Below are 20,254 nucleotides of genomic sequence, written 5' to 3'. Positions count from 1 at the left end.
TTTTTTTTTTTTTTTTTTTTTTTTTTTTCTCTTCCTTCCGAATTTCATCTCAATTTCGATTTCCTCTTTGCATTTCTTCTTCGAAAGTTGATATTTGCTTGCAAGATTTTGGGGATTGATTGAAATAATCCTATTGTGATCGATGAGGCCGATACGACTGCCGGAGCCACCGAGCCCTACTATGGTTAAGGCAGATATATTTGAAGGCGGGGTTTATGGCGTTATTAGGCGGGCGATTGTCATCGGTAATGGGTCTTCCGGTTCTGAGAATCAGTGTATCGGTTTGGTTCAGGCGCTTGGCCTGGCTGACAAGCATGTGCTCTATGTAAGTTCTGCGAATTCATCTTTTTCGAGGGTTGGAAGTGGTCTAGTTGTTTTGGTAATTGAAGTTATTGAAGTTAACTGTTTAATTGAAGCTCTATGTATTGCTTGTGGAATGCGTCGTTTTTTTTTTTTTGTTGTTGTTACGTGCACTGCGTTACTTTGCATATGGGACTGGTTGTTATGTTAATCTAATAGTAAGAAACAACTTCTGTATTTCCAGGTTTGATATCCTTAGTAAATCCTAAAACTAGAACTGCTCATGACCTTTTTTTTTTCAGTATTTGAAGGCTTGTATAGTGAAATCCCGAGACTAACGATTCTTATCTTATATGTGCTCCCCTCAAATGCAGCGAGTTTCGAGGCCTAGAGGAGGAATAAATGAATGGCTCCACTGGCTTCCCGTTTCTCTTCACAAACGATTAGATTATATCATGATCCAGATAGGTGTTTACACTCGGATTTTGTTGCGATCCAAAAGGACAAAACTTGTGCCTCTATCTTCAGAAAATGGTGGAAGCATGGGCTTGTCATGCATTCTAGAAGCTGACTTGAAGCATATTGTATCGATGGCTAAGGAGACTTATGAAAAGTAAATTCGTTTCCGGAATATTTTTATGGGAAATTTGATTATTGGACTTGATTTATGATGTGTGTTTGTATAATTTCCAGGGATGGACCTTTATTGGTGGTTGCATCTGGTAGGGATACCATAACTATTGCAAGTTCCATCAGACGCATGGCAAAAGAGAATGTTTTTGTGGTGCAAGTATGATAACTATCTTTCTTTGTTCTATTTCATATGTTACTTGTATTTGGCTAAGGGATATGTTTGATGATCATTATGGAAGTTGAAAAGTTCTTTCACAAGCTACTTCTTTTTGCAATTCTATCGAGTATTTAGTCGGAGAGGAGAAACAGGGTTTCTAGAGGAGTCCTGGAAGGAGGTTTGGAGTTTGACACGTTTCAATTGCTCCCTTTGGATGTTTTTGACTAATACCTTTCATAATTATCCTTTCCCCCCCATCTTTTTGAGACTATTTTTGTCAGTATTTTCCAGCTTTCTTAATCTGGGCTGTATTGTGTGTACATCTCATGTTGTTTCTTTTATTTAACTTATCTGAAGTTGGATTCTCCATTAAAAACAATAAATTATGAAGATGGATGATAATGGCCATAAGGGGAATGTCATCCTAGTAGGGGTGTAGGGGTGAATTGATTGGGATGAAAAGTTTCTTGGCATGAGATGCCGGTCAGTTTTCTTGGAAATCCTTCAACTTAACCATTTTAGGCTTTTTAGCAACAGTAGCCTTAAGTGAGAGGGTGAGAAGACTTTTGACTAACCCTCTTAGAGGAGGAGTTTATTCTTTTTGTGTGAAATTATGTACATTGCCCTTGCATTGGAACATAAGAGAAAGAGCTTATTAAGTAAACTTGAAAGTACTGTAATTGTGTTAAAAGTTTTTTCACATGAAGAAAAACCTATTATTCTCTCTCTCTGTATGTCCTTAAAGGGGGAATCAAGTTTCTTCTTTATTTGAAATTTTGCCCCATTTTTTTTTTTTGTCAATCACCCCTTGCTCTTGTTTCATGTTCTCATGCTTTGGAGGTTGGTAGTTAAGATTATTCTATTATTGAGGAGTTTGTGCATGTAATTGAAGGCTGAACTTTGTATGACATTATATTTGTTGAGAGTCTTGATAGGATTGTTAGGAGATATTTCCATGATGATTGGTACAAAGTTCTTGCTCTTTAGTTATGTGAGTGTGGATAATTTTCTAGCCGTTAGGGCGATGCTTAATTGTGTTGACAAGTATGAAGCTAGGTTATTGAGTATTGATTGTGAAGAAGAGTTGGCATTTACTCTTTGTTTCTTGTGGAAGTTCAAGTGGAGGTGTGGTCTAAACATCAGAAGGCCTTGTTATGTATGTTTATGAAGATACATTAGGACTAGGAACCTCCAACTTTGGATTGCTTCACATTTGTTAGAGATAGGCATGGGTCTTTTGGCAAGTGGCTTTGAAGTAAGCTCCATAACATGGAGCCATGTATCATGGTGAAGTTGAACAATAACTATTTTAAGTTTTTCCCTTTCTAGGTTAAGGCCTTTCTGCTCTTAAATCTTTTGTATGACGTTTGTTATTGTTAGCATGGGTCAAGTCAATGACTCTTTTTTCTTCATGTTTGTTTTTTTTTTTGGTCTTTGTTTAATGGCTTTAGAAGTTTGAAAGGAGCTTTTTGTCTCCACCTCTGTGAGTGCAAGGAGTCTTAATCATACAAAGCCTTTATTTCAACTTCTTCTTGAAAACATATAACCAAGTGGGACCCGCCTCAAAAACTCAGTTAGCTAGTAGAATGTTTTTCCCAAGATGTACATTAAAGTCACTAGAGAAATGTGACTTAGTCCTCTAGGTATTTATACTCTTGATTCTTGGTGAATATTGTTGCCTGTAATTTAGTATTGTTCCTTCATTTTCTTAGCTTTTGGCGAGGAGCAAAACTTGTATTAAAATTTAGTTTGAGGTGAATAAGGGTCTTCCNAAAAGAAGGAAAAAAAAAAAAAAAAAAAAAAAAAAAAAAAAAAAAAAAAAAAAAAAAAAGAAGAAAGAAGAAAGAAAGAAAGAAAGAAAAAAAAAGACGCCAATGGGCATAACTGAAGAGACTTGTGTCTGAAAAAAGGGCTGCTTTGTTAGTATATAAGATGATTGTAGGTGCGATGGTTGAAGATAGAGAAATGGTCAAACAGCTTGTGAATCCTCGGAGCTTTTGGATTTTATTGGAACAAAACTAGATATTTGGTTCTCCAAAGACTGAACAAATGTTTTTCACATGCATACCCATGCATATATTTTTCTGGGGAGGTGGGAGCACTTGTGTTGGAGTGTTTCATGGAGTTCATTTGTTACTTGTGAACTGGCAAAAAGAAACTAATGAGAAGTTGGACCGAGCCTAAGTTACAAAAGTTTGTGCCAGCCTTTAAAACTTTGGAGATATGAAGGGTTTTTTCTATCAAGCTCACACAAAGATTTGAATACGTGACCTCCGGTGGGTAGGTGTTACTTGATCAAGCCTCAGTTATTGATATTCAAGTCTCTAGTGGAACGAGCCTTGAGAAAGGAGGACCCACAAGAAGCAACCATTTGAACTGTTTGTATGGAATGTTTATTAAGGAAGAAGCTAGATGGAAGATCAATTGTGGGCTGGAATTGAATGGAGACAATTGGAAGGAAACTGAACATAATAACAAGGAAATGTTGGAAGGCATATTAAAATGTAAGATGTCATTAATGAGGCTCTCAATTTTCAAGTTGGTAATGGTTTTAACATCAGATTTTGGGATCAGGCATTTATACAGAAAAATCAGCTTTCTTTAACCTATTTAACTGACCTTATTCTGCTGATAAAGTTGATTTGGAATGGCAGAAGCCCAAAGAATGTAAAATGTTTCTCTGGTCTATGGCTTACAGAAGCCCAAAGAATGTAAAATGTTTCTCTGGTCTATGGCTTACAGAAGCTTCAATACTGATGATAAGCTGTAATGGAAGTTTTCTCTTGGGCTCTTTTCATATCTACCTGTAGATCGTGTTTAAGAGACAAAGAATCACTAGGTCATCTGTTTTTACACTGCCCATTTACGCCTAAAACTTTGACACTTTATTTGTGGAAACATGGGGGTATCGCATACCTGTCTTGGAAAATGGATGACTGGCTTATAAAAGACTTAAATGCATGGAATTTTAGGGGCAAAGCAAAGGTTTTGTGGAACCCTGCAACCAGAGCACTTTTGTGGCACATTCTGGAAGGACAAGAAAGATAAACTTTTTTCTTTTTTTTTTTTTCGATAAGAAAATTCAAAAGATTATATTCCAAAAGAACATAAACAACCTAAGGGTGGGGTTGAGGGAACCACCCGAACAAAGCTATAGAGTGAGTCTTCCAATCGCTAATAATCATCAAGAGGTCATTTACAAAAGAATTTCTTGTGTCCAGATATCTACCAAGACACCATATTTTGTAGAAGATTACAAAAAGTCATAAAACTATAAGAGTTAGAAGACTTATCGTCAAAGTATCTAGCGTTCCTATTCTTCCAAATGTGCCACAAAATAGCTCTAAAGATGCAACTACCCACCGCCTTAGCTTTCCTTTTCAAATTCCACTCAAGAAAACCTTTCATCAACCAATCATCAATTTCTTACAAAATGATAATCCTAAACTTACAAAATGATAATCCTAAACTTTCAGCTGAGAAGTTCTACGACCTATAAGCGAAATTGCAATGGAGGAAGAGGTGATCAATGTCTTCTGCCTCTTTCAAGCACATTCGACAACTAGAGGGCGACAAAGACCACCTTCTAATTTCCTTTGGATTCTGTCATTGGTATTTAAACTCCTACGGGCCAAAGACCAAATGTAGGGTTTTTATGCTTTTAAACTGTCCCAGTCAGGGATAAATTGACCTTGGAGGTTTCAGACGCAAGACTCTAAAAAGCAGACTTACAAGAGTATACAGGAGCCTTCAAGTGACCACAAAATACGATTTTATGCCTCTCCCATCTGCACCGAGCTCAACTTTTCTACTAGGGCCACCTAACTACGTAATTTTCTATCAAAGAGCCTTCTTCTCAAGCCCCAATCCTAGGTTTGGTTATTATCATCCCAACAATCAGCAATTAAGGCTTCCTTTTTGCAAGAGACAACTTAAATACTCGGGAAGCAAGTCTTCATAGGGAGATCTCAGTCCAAATGTCTTCTCAGAATCTAAAGTTTTTACCACAACCAGCTTTAAAAATCAATTTCTTAAAAATCATGCAAAATGCTCAAAGGAGGAGGTATTTATTTGCAATATCAGCTCACATTCTATTTCCTTTCTTCTTCTTGAAGTCAATAGTCATCCAACCTTGGGGGAGACCCCATAAATGCTAGCAATGAGTTTCTTCCAAACCCAAAGAATGATAGACTTTTGAAGATAAAAGTTTTTAGATTTCAATTATTTTTGTACTTTTGACTCAACTAGACTTCTTGGTATTGTTCTTCTAATTCAATTTTCTTTTATAATTCAATTTTTTGACACAACACGACTTCTTGGTTTATTGAGTTTCATTATCTCTTATGGGTTTTTTTTTTTTTTTTTTTGCATCGCTTCCCATTTGTATATTCGTAATAAAAGATGTGCTTTGTGCTATTACAAATTTCTATGAAGTCAGGCTTGAAGCACACTCTCGCATTATTGAACATGTCCAGATTGAAAAAACTTCGAAGTTTGCATAGTTTTTAATGTAGTTGCACAAGTTGCTCATTTTTTATTTTTGTGTATTTTTTTATTCATGGATATGTTTTGTAAGGCAAAACTTAAGTTTTGAGTTCTTATATATATTTTTTCTTTTGGGGTAAGATTCAACATCCAAGGTTGCATTTGAATCGGTTTGATATGGTCATCACCCCTCATCATGATTATTATCCTTTAACTCCTCAAGCACAAGAGCAAGTTCCTCGATTTATAAGGAAGTGGATAACTCCACGCGAACCTCCAGATCAGCATGTGGTAAGTGTGCTGACCATAAATATCTCTTATTTTTTTCAAAATCAATGTTTAGGCTTATAATGTCATGCTCCCTTCTCTCCATTGACAAAATCAGTCTGTTCTAAAATTTTCAAAAATTAGGTCTTGACTGTTGGAGCCCTGCATCGGATTGATTTTGCTACATTACGTAGTGCAGCTAGTGCATGGCATGATGCATTTGCTCCTCTTCCAAAACCCTTATTGGTGGTCAATATTGGAGGGCCTACAAGTGAGTTTTTCTTAATCTTGGGCCGTCATACTTGGTCAATCAAATTTTCCGTTATTCCTGATTCTCTTTTTTTTTTAAAACATCAACTATACCTTGTTTACAATTATTACTTTCCTATAAAAATTATTATTCCTTGTTTATTTGCTATTGCGAAAGTTATATTATTAGCCCTAGTGTATGAGTGTCTATATAGCAGGCTGAATGATTGTTTTTGTATTATGCTGCATGAGTAGATTCAGCAGTTGGTATGTCTTTGACTGAATTTTGGTCGGTCGTTGACATAATATTAATTATGCATTTTTTTGGAAAACATTTCAAAGACTAACTAGGTTTGAGAAATATTATATGTATATGTTCGAACAGAAACAATTTGGTTGATGAATTAAAAGGAAAAAAAATGTTCAAGGATACAAGTTCCTAATTGGGAACAAAGAAAGACAAAAACAACCCAAAATTGAAAAGCCCAAAAAATACATGAGAATTAAGCATTTGAAGAACAACGAAATAAACATCTAAAAATGTATCCAACAAACACCAGAAAATGCTCAAAGTAACTGGAAGGAATCAGCAAAGAGGGCTGCTACCATCTCTAGGAAATAAACCTAGTTTCTCCTTTGAAGCTTTGAAATTCAACTGGAAGAAGAAGCTTTCTGCGAATTCGAAACTATTATGTGAAGCAGAAACCAAATGATACCCTATCCATGCTTAGGCCAAGAAGCTCTAAAGCTTTCATAAAACCATGATTAACCTTGATGCAACCAGTAAGCTTGTTAACACTTTAGCTTCAACGATTTCCCCTTTGTTACAGGTATCTGGTCCCATTTCCTCATTGTTTTCAGTTGGTCTATTTCTGTCCTGTTTGAAGGACAAGAAGAATATCTAGCTACAAATCAACAGGGTGCTTATTTGGATAATTTGGAATGAGCGGAATGCTAGAACTTTCAACTACAAGGAAGATCCATACCATCATCAAGCATATTATTTATTTTGGATTTCTATTAGTGTAAAACTAGATCAAATTTCAAGGATTAATCTTTAATTTATCTTATTTCCGATTGGAGAAGTTTTCTGTAACTTCATTTGGGTGGGATTAAACTTGAGCTTCAAGTATGGCAACCAAAACCTTCAAAACAGTAATGATCAAGAAGTTGAACAGGCTTAGACTTCCAAAGCCTCTCAAAGCATAAAACTAATGAGAAGTCTCTGAGAAACAAAACTTTAACAGCTGGCGCACCTTTACCCCTGAAAATCACTATATATGATGGACATGAAGGCAAATGAAAAAGCCCACACAATAATCAGGAAAAACCAAAAAGAAAGTATAGAAGCCTTGTCCTCTGCAATTTCTGCCCCAATGCAATTACTAGTTGGCTGAGCTGCCAAACAAGCTTAACCTTTTGAAAATGGTGGAATTTCCTGAAGCTGAAGATCACAATTATTGAGGAGCAGAGAATCATTTAAACCCAATGGAGAAGCATTCCCTGTATATTTTATCAGAATAGTCTTGTTGCTTGAAGAAACAACCATGTTTCCTCATTGAGTACCAAATGAAGAGGCTCATCAAAAGAATATTCCACAATGCTATCATCAAAAACATAAATCCGTGCCAATTCTACGCAAACTAACTTTGGATTCCAAATCAGAATCTTTGAACTTGTATTCAATATTTTGAAAGTAATAAAACATTAAAGGGGCAAAGACCAACTACAAGTAAGAGAAGAACTAATGGTCCATGAATATACACTCTTAACATTTTACCATGGAAGTTGCATGCATTTAATTGAATGGCGATTCTTTGGATAGAATGCTTGTTGAGATTAATGGTTCCATTTTTAGAAATCTCAACTACAGTAAACAAAGTTGATTCAGATGTTACTCCAAACATTGTTGCATTTAGGTTAGATGTATGGTTTTGACCAGATGAGATCAGTGGCAAACAAGGACACCACTGGACTGCTTGGACAAGGCACGGTGAATCCTCCAATAGTCGTGCAGTTCAAATATGGATGGTTGATAATGATGCAAGCTTATTTGGATGGTGCAAACGCACAGACAAATTGTTGTCATTCTTTGCGCTGGACCAGTTTGTGTACTACGGTTTTGAAAGGAGAAAACCCTTTTGCATGCTGGAGAGCACAGAGACACTGTGCATAGGAGAAAGAGCATTGGACAAAAAGATGCACCGAGGGTCTAACATCAAACAAAATAAGAACTTTTATTGAAGTGTTTATACTAGCATGCAATCCTGAATTGTGTTGGTAGGTTTTCTTTTCGCTCTAATACCAACTGGTGTGAAAAACAGACTAGAGTCAAAAAGGTAAGTTTGCATTTTGCAGAAACATAATTTTTCACACTATGTGAACAACTAATGCTTTAAATTTAACACCTATATTACTCATGAATAAAGGATATAAATAAACAAATAATTCGTATAACACCTCTCTCCCACTTTCCCTTTCCTCCCATACCAAACATTTTCGGTCACCATGACTTCCACCACTAAATCACTCCCTTGGAATCACTCCACCTGGTTCATGACCATTGATAGGAAAACCTTTGCCATTGCTTTTGATGATCATTACCATTGGAGCTGAGCTAAGATACTTGGCATACCAGAGTTTTGTTCCACTCTTTGCCCCTCAATTGGCTAGCCTCATCCTTCCACACCCTAGGCAATGACCCATGCACCTACAAATTCTTGAGAGAATTCAGATCCGAAATTGTCCTCTAGTTGGAAAAGCTTAATAACAAGAATGACTATTTTGTGGAATTAAATCAACTGCAGCACTTCGGCTGCTGCCAATGAAGCCTTATTCCACCAAAATCCAATAAGAAAAGTTGGTTTTCTTTTTATTGATTGATCTCTGATTACCTAACTCAGGCTCTTCGCCACTCTCCTCCCACACAAAGTACCACCCCCAAAGAAATACTTCAAAGATGGATTCCCTTGTTGAACCCCTCCCCACACGCGAACATTACAAGAACATCAAGGTTGGGAGAAATAGAAGGGGTTCATCATTCTCCAATGTTGCAATCAACATGACGATTGGCCTAGTATATGTCAATAAATCCTTGCCTCTTTAACCATGCATTGTACTATCCATCCTTTATTGGATAACAAGGCCATGCTTCACGTTTATGATCAACCTAAAAAAGTGAAGTTCTTTCTTTGGAAAATAGTGTATAAAACCATTAGCACAAGTGAAAATCTTCAACAAAGAATGCTCGACATGACTCTATTTCCAAATTGGTGTCCATTATACAAGAAAGAAAGCGAATTACAAACGCACTTATTTATGCAATGCACATACGCCCAAACTTTCTAGATAATGATTTTCAATATCTTCGGATGATATCTCACATTTTCTAAGGAGACAAAGGATTTATTATACGTGGCCTTGTCGTACCATCCTTCAAGAATGAAAAAGTCTTACTATGGAAAAAACTCATCATGACTTTCTTTTAGAATCTATGGAAAGAAAGAAATCAAAGAATATCTATGGAAAAAACAGAGTTATACAAAGCTCTTCGACAATTTTGTTTATCAAGCTATCTCTTGGTGTAAATTGTCTAATATTTTTACTTCCTAGAGTTATACCTCCCTCATTGTAAAGTGGATATTACATTCCTTTTGTGAATTTGAATCATCAATGAAATTATTTCTTACTAAAAAAATAAATGCTATGACTTCTTATGAAGGATGGATTGAACTGATGAATCTTCCAGTAAACATATGGACAAAACAAGTTTACATCAATCAATCCTTGTTGAACCTCCCCACACGCCACCATTACAAGAGCCTGAAGGTTGAGAGGAATGAAAGAGGTTCATCATTCTCCAATGTTGCAATCAACATGACGATCAACCTCGTACACGTCAATCAATCTTTGCCTCTCTAACCACGTGTTGTACTATCAATCCTTTTAAGAATAACAAGACCATGCTTCATGTTTATCATCAACAATTGCATGTTCTCTCTAAGGCAAATCATATCGGATTTTCATCGGTAAACAATGAATGTGTTTTCTCCCATTGATGACAATCACCCTTCAACAAGATGCTTTGACTTATGGAGGAGGATTGAAGTGATGAATCTTCCTCTAAACGTGTATGGACAAAACAAGATGATTGGGCAATTTCATTAGCTCTACTTCTGACCTTATTTATAGCTGAGCTTCTAGATGTTTGGACAATTGTTTATCTACCTCTTTTTGGCATGAATCCTGGCTCAGTTGTGGGATTCTCTCCTTGGTTTTCGCTCCCTTCGCTTAACTTCTCAACCTCAAATTACAGTCAGTGATGATTGGATAGTCTAAAAAAGTAACTGGAATCTATATATTTGTCGAAACGTAAATGATTTGGAAACAGCTGTATGGGCGGAATCCTAAGGACTCTTGGTCTTGGCCCCTTGATCCATCCAACACATTTGTTGGATTCCCTTGTTCCTCATTCGAGTAGTCTTTAAGGGTTGATTTAATCAGATTTTTATCCAAGGAAGAATATTAAAAGTTTTATTTGGAAGCTCAATCTTGGAGCTATTAATACAGCTGATCACCTTCAGTGGCGTATGCCTTCTATAAATCTCTCCCCTTCTTGGTGTATTATGTGTATTTCTCACTCTCAATATCTGGGTCACCTTTTCTACATTGCTCTTTTTCTTCCACTTATTGAGCCATCATCCTACAAGCTTTTGGTTGGTCTTTGGCTTTACCAGATTGCATCTGTGATTTCGTTGCCTCCACTTTTCAGAGATTCCTTTACTTCTTTTTAGAGATTCCTTTACTTCTTTTTGTAGGTTATTGGATTTGTTTATTTTTCATTCTTTGTATTTGTGTCAGCGTTAATTTTTCTAATTTGAAAGTCCTCATGTAACACCCCTAATTTTCTTAACCTAATTAGTGATGTCATCCATACATGCATAAATCTTTAAGTGGAAAATTCAACATAAATAGTCTTGAAAACATCAGTCTTACATGAAGGTTCAAAATCCAAACTAATCATAACTCCGAAACGAAGACATTCAGTAACTGAATCCTGAAAATTTAGATAAATTAAATATTCAATGATCTAACTTAAAACTCAAATAAAAGTATAAACGGCTAGAAGAGTTTAAAACATTTAAAACGTTTTCCATTAAGGCAATAATTGTCTCGCCAAAAATCACACATATTTTCTGCTGAGAATAAATGTTACAGAATAATATCCTGTCATTTTTGGAAATAAAAATAAAATCTTAAAAATTAAGTTACGTGCATCTCATGGAATTTTAGAGGATATGTTACGTGCTTGTGTGCTTGACTTCGTTGGTAGTTGGGACTTGAAGTTGCATCTCATGAAATTTGCCTATAATAATAGTTATTAGACGACAATTGGCGTGGCGCCGTACGAGGTGTTATATGGAAAATGGTGCAGAACACCATTGTGCTGGGATGAGGTAGGGGAATGTGAGTTGGTGGGTTCCGAATTGGTCCAAGTTACAAATGAGGCAGTGCAAAAGATCAGAGAAAGGATGCGCACTGCTCAGAGTAGACAGAAAAGCTATGCGGACTCAAGACGGAGGAATCTAGAGTTTGAAGTGGCGACATGGTATTCTTGAAAGTGGCCCCGATGAAAGGTGTCTTAAGGTTTGGACGCAAAGGCAAGCTGAGTCCTTGATTTATAGGACCTTTTGAAATTTTGGAGAGGATTGGACCTGTTGCGTATAGGTTAGCCCTACCACCATCACTCTCAACGATACACAATGTGATAGATTATGAGGCTCTGGACGTGGCAGAAGACTTAAGCTATGAGGAAAAACCGTTGGGAATTTTGGCTTGCAGGGTAAAGACTCTACGCACTAGAAACATTGCATTTGTCAAGGTGTGGTGGAGAAACCAACCAATGGAGGAGGCTACATGGGAACGAGAAAATGAGATAAGAGAGAAGTATCCAGAGTTTTCTTGTTACAGAGACTTCGAGGAAGAAAGTCTTTTTTAGGAGGGGATAATGTAACGATTCAGATTTTTCTTGATTTTTAAGATTTTATTTTTATTTAAAAAATGACTGGATATTATGCTGTAACATTTATTCATGCCAAAAAATATGTGTGATTTCAGGTGAGACAATTATTGCCTTAATGAAAAATGTTCTAGACTCTTTTATATCTCTAAGAACAACCTTTCAGCAGCCTTGAAACAATTTTCTTCTGAATTTGGCCGAGTGTGTTTGAGAGAACGGAAAATCGAGAGCTTTTAAAAGGAAATCGAGTGGGTTGGTTCACTGGGTATTTTGAGGGTTTCTTGGAACGTTAGGGTTTCTATTTTGGTGGAAGAATCGAGTGGAAGTAAGGAAGTGTCTAGGTTTTCGGCCCTTCCGAAGCCGTTTTTTCCCTTGTTTTTGCCTTTGAGGTCAGTATGACTCTTAATAGTAAAAAAAAAGATTGTGTTAGGGGTTCACCTTGATAATTAACGGTTTAACTAGGATACAGTATGAAAAGTTCCTAAATATATTATGTGGTTCTTATAGGACGTAGTTAGCCGTTGGAATTAGCTTGTTATGAGTAACTTCGGCCAATCGTAAAGTCACTTGTCTTGATGGCCTTGGCCGAAGTTACTCACAACAAGCTAATTCCAACGGCTAACTACATCCTATAAGAACCACATAATATATTTAGGAACTTTTCATAACGTATCCTAGTTAAACCGGTAATTATCAAGGTGAACCCCTAACACAATCTTTTTTATACTATTAAGGGTCATACTGACCTCAAAGGCAGTTAGCTTGTTATGTGTTGTGTGATGGTGCGTGCCCTATGGCCCCTGCATGCACCATATTTTATGTGATATGACTATGTGATGCATGGATTATGTTGACGGTTGATGTTATAAAAAGTTATGGTTGATATGATAATATTATATGCCATGATAGTGATGAATGTTGCCATGCGTACACGTAGCATGATTGAGTTAGGTTATGAAATGCTTATGGAATTGGAACGTATTTTCATATTACATAATATGCCATGTAATGTAAGTTATGAGATCTCATGCATATTTGTATGTCATTTGCATCAGGATACTTTCTCTTTATGTCATAAAAGTATGAATTTGATATTTATGTTCGACATGATATCATGCGGGCCTTTTCTGTTTTGTGGTGTCCGTTGACGTGTAATATGGTGTGCCCGACCAAGCTAGGACTAGGGGGTATGTATACGAGCTTGCCTGGTGGGTCTATGTGCACGTACATGGGCCGTGTGTGGAGAAGTACCACACATCCAACACTACCCAGAAAAGAAAAGTACCTAAGGCCATGTAAAGTTTACGTAAGTTAGGTCCTACTCATTTGTTGCATGCCCCAACAGTGGGGTGACTTACTAAGTATTTCATAAAATACTCAAGCCACGTGTTACCTACATTTTTCAAGTAAAGGCAAGACACTAATGTACGGTTGACGGTGGAGCTGAGGTTACCATGGAAGTTAAGGAGATGGCATAGCTAGCCGTTTATGTTTTTATTTGGGTTTTAAGTTAAATCGTTGAATATTTATTTTATCTAAATTTTCAGGATTCAGTTATTAAATGTCTTCGTTTCGGAGTTATATTTAGTTATGATTTTGAACCTTTATTTAAGACGGGTGTTGTTTTCAAGACTATTTATGTTGAATTTTCTGCTTAAAGATTTATGCATGTATGGATGACGTCACTAATTAGGTTAAAAAAATTTGGGGCGTTACACGTCATGTAATCCTCCCGTTGGTGTTTGGAGCTGTTGCTCCTTTTATTTCGATCATAATAATAATAAAATAAAATAAAATCATATACTGTTCAGAAGCCTTCATTGCTTTGCTGTTTGTCTGTAATTTTGGAGGGAGTCACAGTGCTGGCATTTAACCTGCTTTGTCAAGGCTGTGAATGTTAGGAATGGTTGTGGAGAATCTTGAGGGATTTGTTTACAAAGCAGAACAATAGCTGAAGTCAATGCAGAATATAGGGGTGGTCTTTCTAATTGTGCTGCTTAGGCAATGTAGGGAAACCTTTTGCAGCCATGATTTATAGCTATTATCTGCTTTTTCCATATGCCTTATTGCTGTTTATTTTATTTTTTTTGTTTTTTTGTTTTCTTCTTGTTTTGTTCATTAAATATGCGAGGGAAAATTTCCTAGGGGGTTATACCGGTGCCTTGTGCCCTCTTTTCTTTATTTTCTCTTCCTTTTGCTTACTGGATACAAGTCATGAAATAGGAGTACCGATAGTTTCTAGTGTCTTAAGTGGAGAAGAGGAGATATATGTGCTCAAATTTCAATCCAGATCAATAGTAAAACCACGGGTTTGAATTAATTTACAATTTGTATACAAGTCATAAGTCTCAGTATTTTCACTGCATTTTTGTTGGTGAGATCATGTTAATAGAGAATAAATAGATAACATGCTTTTGAATTATAATATGATTTCTGCAGGTAGCTGTCGATATGGTGTGGATCTTGCAAAGCAGCTGGTAACCGGTTTGTTGAGTGTTCTTGCAAGCTGTGAAAGCGTCAGAATATCCTTCTCAGACAGAACTCCTGAGAAGGTAGTGTTGAGAAAAAAAATCTTAGTAATATCTATCTGTGACCTTTCTTATACGTTATTCTTTTCTTGACAGGTATATAACGTTGTTGTGAAAGAACTTGGGGATAATCCAAAAGTTTACATCTGGGACGGACAAGGTTCGTTTTCTATGAAATGAGTTTATTGAGTTCGTCTGTAGTTTTGAAGTATTGTTGCCATTTTTACAAATTTAATTCAGTAATTCAATATTAATATTCGTCAGAGCCAAATCCACACTTGGGCCACTTAGCTTGGGCAGATGCATTTGTTGTAACCGCAGATTCGGTTAGCATGATAAGTGAGGTTTGCAGTACTGGGTATGATTGTCCATCTCACGATTAATCCCCCTGCTTTAATGTTTTCAGTGTTTTAGTCACAGTTTATACCCTGGTGTGTTGATAATTCCTGTGTTATTATTGCAGGAAGCCTGTCTATGTCATTGGAACTGAGCGCTGTAAGTGGAAGTATTCAGCGTTCCACAAATCTTTGAAGGAGAGAGGAGTCATCCGCCCATTCACAGGCACTGAAGATGTAAGTGTTTTCTAATTCCATGATGCGTTCCATCGAGAGACATGTAACCACGCTGATACATGTCTCTCGATGTTTTTTCCTATCTTTTAATGCGTGATCTAATAACTCATGTTACAAAATTAAATGCTAACATGTAGAACGAAACAAATATTCTGAAATTATCTCATCTTAGTGTTCTTGTGTTAGATCCCACATTGGTTGGGAGGAGAACGAAACACCCTTTATAAGAGTGTGGAAACCTCTCCCTAGCAGATGCATTTTAAATATCTTGAGGGAAAGCCCAAAAGGGAAAGCCCAAAGAGGATAATATCTGCTAGCGGTAGGCTTGGGCCGTGACAAATGGTATCAGAGCTAGGCACTGGACGATGTGCCAGCGAGGAGGCTGTTCTCCGAAGGGGGGAGACACGAGGCGGTGTGCCGGCAAAGACGCTGGGCCTCGAAGGGGGTGGATTTGGTGGGGGTCCCACATCGATTGGAGAAAGGAACGAGTGCCAGCGAGGACGCTGGGCCCTGAAGGGGGGTGGATTGTTAGATCCCACATCAGTTGGGGAAGAGAACGAAATACCTTTTATAAGAGTGGAAACCTCTCCCTAGTAGACGCGTTTTAAAAATCTTGAGGGGAAACCCAAAAGGGAAAGTCCAAAGAGAACAGTATCTACTAGCGGTGGACCTGGACCGTTACATCTTGTTTGTCTCTGCTGAAGGGCAATTCTCCTTAAGTTTGTCTTGTGGTACTATTACAGACACCTTCTTAATTGAATTGAGTAGTTGTCAGCCGTATAATATTACTTCATTACTACTAGTCTTGTTATATATAAGATCATAGTACGAAGTATGCTCTGTTCTATATAATATTGTTGACGGCTTATTCATTTCTAAATGGTGTACCGATATATCTTTCGGGGGGACTACTTACGATTTTTTTAAGAAACTATTTACAGTTAAGACATTCGAGGAATATATTGATGCTGATGTTGATAACCTAGATTTATGGATATGGAACACTTATGTTTTAAGATACATAATAGGAATCAAAAGGTCTTCTATAATTGGTGGAGTTATTAAATAAAACTTTTAAGTCTTGCTTAATTATTAAATTCACAATCTGTTGTTCTTATTACATTTATTTTTAAACGTAAGTAATCACTTATTTCAATAACAGTGTTAATCTTAATCTTAAAAGCACATTCTTGGAACATAAAGTTAGCATGGGAAAACAAGTTTATATGTATGTATATTTTTTGAGAAAACTAGGGAGAAGTAGCAGATGTTAAAAGACGTGATGTCATTGACAAACATGTTGACATCTCATTGACTTCCCCAACAATCTGTTATACTGTTCACTAGGAACTTGCCTAGAATCCACAAGACCCAAGCCTCAATGCCTTTGCATCAGCTTAGATCAACACTGGGTGAAGGTTCTAACGGATTCACCTTTGGTCAAAGACCAAGAGATAAGAGAACTAGTTCATATCTCAAAGTTAAAACACGTCCAAGTTTGGTGACCAATCAATCTAATGCTTCAAAACATGCAACCTAAACACAGGGCTTGCATGGGGGTAGAATGGAGCCTCCAATGGGTTTATATAGCCAAGGAGTTGAACAACTTTCATTTATTCTTCATACGACAAACAAGTAAGGTTTGACATAAGGTATTGTGACAGTCTTGGCTTAGTTTCTTCCGTATCTCTCTCGCTCTTGGGACACACTGTCAGTTTCCTTTTGTCAGCAAAAGGTCCCATTCGACCCAGAATTGTATAGTCTTCCCGGCTCTGGCTATAGCTCAACAACAGCCTTGACAAGAGGGTCTTTTTGTAAGTGTTCTCATATGATATATCACATTGACCCATTGATCTTACTAGAATGAACGTGGGTTAACATGCACAGAATCACATGTTTACCCTTAGTAGTGGATATGCAGGCTATAGACATCATGCCTTGGACAAGCATGACCATGACACTGGATGACCTCGTGAGCCAACATACGCATGCAACCTGGTGGACCTTGTGTGCACGCAGGGCTAGGCTAAGCGCTTGGTAGATATGGTGTGTGTAGATGGGCTTGTTGGCCAAGCTAATGGGCGCCACACAAGCATGGGTCGATGGGCCATAGGTTAGGCAGTTGGGCTAGTTCTTTGGAAGTTCTTCTTGAGCTCAACTTGGGCTGCCACCTAATTAGATTCCCACGTGTTTGATCAAGACCATGATCACATTAATCTGTTTCCTGTTTTTTAATTGACAATAATAGATGAACATAGAAATAAATGAAGAAATCTCATTAAAACCCCCTTGATTTCAGAACTATTTTTAATACACGAACGTGACTCTACTTTAATTATATTATCCAGTACTTGGGAAAATTTATCATCAGATTCTATTTGCATTTACACGTTTTAGTGTTCCAGATTCCCTATTTTTGAGGCAGGTCAGTCTTGTTATCATACCCCGGATAGAACTTTGATTTTCTTCAGTTTGAGTCGGTCTTTTTCCTTGGAGGCTTGGACCATGGAAAGCTTAAGATGCTTCAGTATCAGTTCCTAATTTTGTCATCTTTTTTAGATTCCTTTCAGTGTACTGCTAGAAAGCGAGGGATACTTTTGTCTAGCATATTTTTGTAAGAGCTCAAGCTCACCGTTAGTAGATATTGTCTGCTTCAGTCCGTTACGTATCGCCGTTAGTCTCACGGTTTTTAAACGCGTCTACAAAGGGGAAGTTTATACAACCTTATAAGAAATGCTTTGTTGCTTTCCCTCTTCAATCAACATGGGATCTCACAAATTATCTTTTTCAATATAATTGATAGCGTTTGGCCATTCTATTCTGCTTGACAAAGTTGAAAAGAATATCTTGATGTGGTGCCTTTTCTGTTTGATGCGAAATAAAAGTTAACTAGTTAAGGCAATGCTTCACATTCCTTGTGATGTTGACTAATGGATATTTGATGCCCCTTTTATATATTCTGTTTAACATTTCAGATCTCGGAGAGCTGGAGTTACCCTCCGCTGAACGACACAGCAGAAGCAGCTACTCGGGTGCGGGAGGAATTAGCCAAGCGCGGCTGGAGAATACGACCATAGGGGAAGTCTGTGGATATGTTTTACACACACTGCTTCATTTGTCATAAAAAATGGTACCCCTTCACCTCTTGAGCATTACTTTTGTACAATGGTGCACATAGGAACAGAGAATTACAAGCATTAATGGTTTCAAATCCAGTTCTTGGACAAAACTTGAGATAAGAATAATGAAGCTAGCAGCTGTTTGTTAGTGCGGCTTGTATCATATGCAGAGAGGCTTTGGCTTGCTCTTTTCCACAGATCTGGCAGCTCTTAGATTTTGATCAGGAAAATTTTTATACCGTACGGTGAAATATGTGTTTATTGTAAATTGGGTTAATTGTATTTGATTAAAATAAGCAGAATGTTAAATGGTTTTGTTAGTAGCTACCATTGGAACAAACAAATATGAAACTGACCTTGGTTTAGTGGAAATTAGTTACATCTGTGTATAAATCATTGGTTTAGTGGCCCATGCTTTACTAATTGAGCTTTGCAGCCATTATCATCTCTCAGATAAGCTTACACTCGTATTGATTTATGTAGCTATAAGCTTACACTCATTCGTATTGGTTCATGTAGCTATGACTCGAATTTTTGCTCTTCTAATGTAAAAGTTGGCCAGTCATCAATCAATGCCTAAGAATTCGCTTGACATCTCGGTGGAGGGATTGAATACTGCATCCGATTGAAGTTCCATTTTAGTTTCTTCTAACATAAAGACGAGCATTTTTAGGTGGGTCGCTTTGTGCAAGACATTGCTTATGACCAATAGGTCACAAGATAGATACACGATTGACTTTGCATTCTCTTCCTTCGGTCCTTTGTCTATTGGCTTTGCTACAAGCTATCTTGATTTGTCTTTGGTATTGATTTGTTATGCTCAAAACCTCCAACAAGCCCATCAGTCTCTTGTCGCCTAAAACTCGGCCAATTAACCACACATTTAATTTAAAATAAGAAGTTGGAAATAATATTGTCTATTAACATAAAAAAATGAAATAAACCACCTATCAACTATTAAATGTAAATTAATGCATGTTATTGCCCTATCGACTATTAAAGAGTAGCATGTGACTTAAGTATTTTAAGAACAAGTAATTTAAGAAATACTGAGGAAGTTACCTAGTTGAGGTTAACCCTAAGTTACCCAGTTGAGGTTAACCCTAAGTTACCCAGTTGAGGTTAACAATGCAATCATATGCATAACATGATTGGGACCTATCCTCTAAAACCTTGACATGACCTTGGGCTTTTTCCAGTTATGGGCAGGGTTGAATGAGTGGTACTTCCTCACACACGATCCACTCACGCGCATATGGATCCACCAGGAGGGCTCATAGACGTACTCCTAACCTGACATGTCGTTAAACGACATAGAAAAGGAAAGGCCCCATGATATCATGACGAACATGAATATCGAAGTTACGTGTCCGTACTAACATAACATAATGGAGAATTATCCCGATCCACATGACATATATACATGCATGAGATCCCCATGATTTACATTCATAGCATAACAATAACATTATTCCCTTTTTCCTTTCATCCATGACATATTACATATATGCATGATGTATACATGACAATCATCACAAACTTTACATGACATACATAGCATTTCATTTTATTCATAACATAGTGTAATGGATATCACATGCATACATAGCATAGCATCACATGTCAATGCATAGAGCACATTTTCCAATATAAGTCCTAAAACTATTAAAAAAAATGAGTAAATGAGAGTCTTGTTGACCTCAATTACTAATAAGTTCAAAAATGGCTTTAGAATGGTCGAAAATTTAGGAAACGGTATAAAGTTTGTATACCAACTTGTCTAAGCGACAAGTCAAACCGAAATTGAGCTGTCAAGCCGAGCCGATTGCCTACTCCAAAATGAGTCGATTGCATCGCCAAACCGAGTCGATGCTGGAATGAGGCGGGTCGTCACTCGGGTCAAAGCGCGGGTGTACAGGTTGTGT

At 37.1% G+C, this 20,254-nt stretch overlaps 1 protein-coding gene across 1 annotated transcript; it reads left to right on the top strand.

Annotated features, from left to right (window-relative positions):
* Nucleotides 1-23: 23 nt before the first annotated feature.
* LOC111471654 (mitochondrial fission protein ELM1) lies at nt 24-18,752 on the top strand. The gene is made up of 10 exons (XM_023117368.1): nt 24-325; nt 675-913; nt 994-1,090; nt 5,717-5,866; nt 5,987-6,113; nt 14,550-14,662; nt 14,735-14,798; nt 14,903-14,996; nt 15,102-15,210; nt 18,186-18,752. The coding sequence occupies exons 1-10, from the start codon at nt 143-145 to the stop codon at nt 18,285-18,287; spliced, it is 1,278 nt and encodes a 425-aa protein (XP_022973136.1). The 5' UTR covers nt 24-142; the 3' UTR covers nt 18,288-18,752.
* Nucleotides 18,753-20,254: the final 1,502 nt, after the last annotated feature.

Source organism: Cucurbita maxima, unplaced genomic scaffold (assembly GCF_002738345.1).
Source record: "Cucurbita maxima cultivar Rimu unplaced genomic scaffold, Cmax_1.0 Cma_Scf00054, whole genome shotgun sequence".
Taxonomy (NCBI): domain Eukaryota; kingdom Viridiplantae; phylum Streptophyta; class Magnoliopsida; order Cucurbitales; family Cucurbitaceae; genus Cucurbita; species Cucurbita maxima.
The sequence above is the reverse complement of the archived record's forward strand: the minus strand, read 5'-3'. Positions and strand labels throughout refer to the sequence as shown.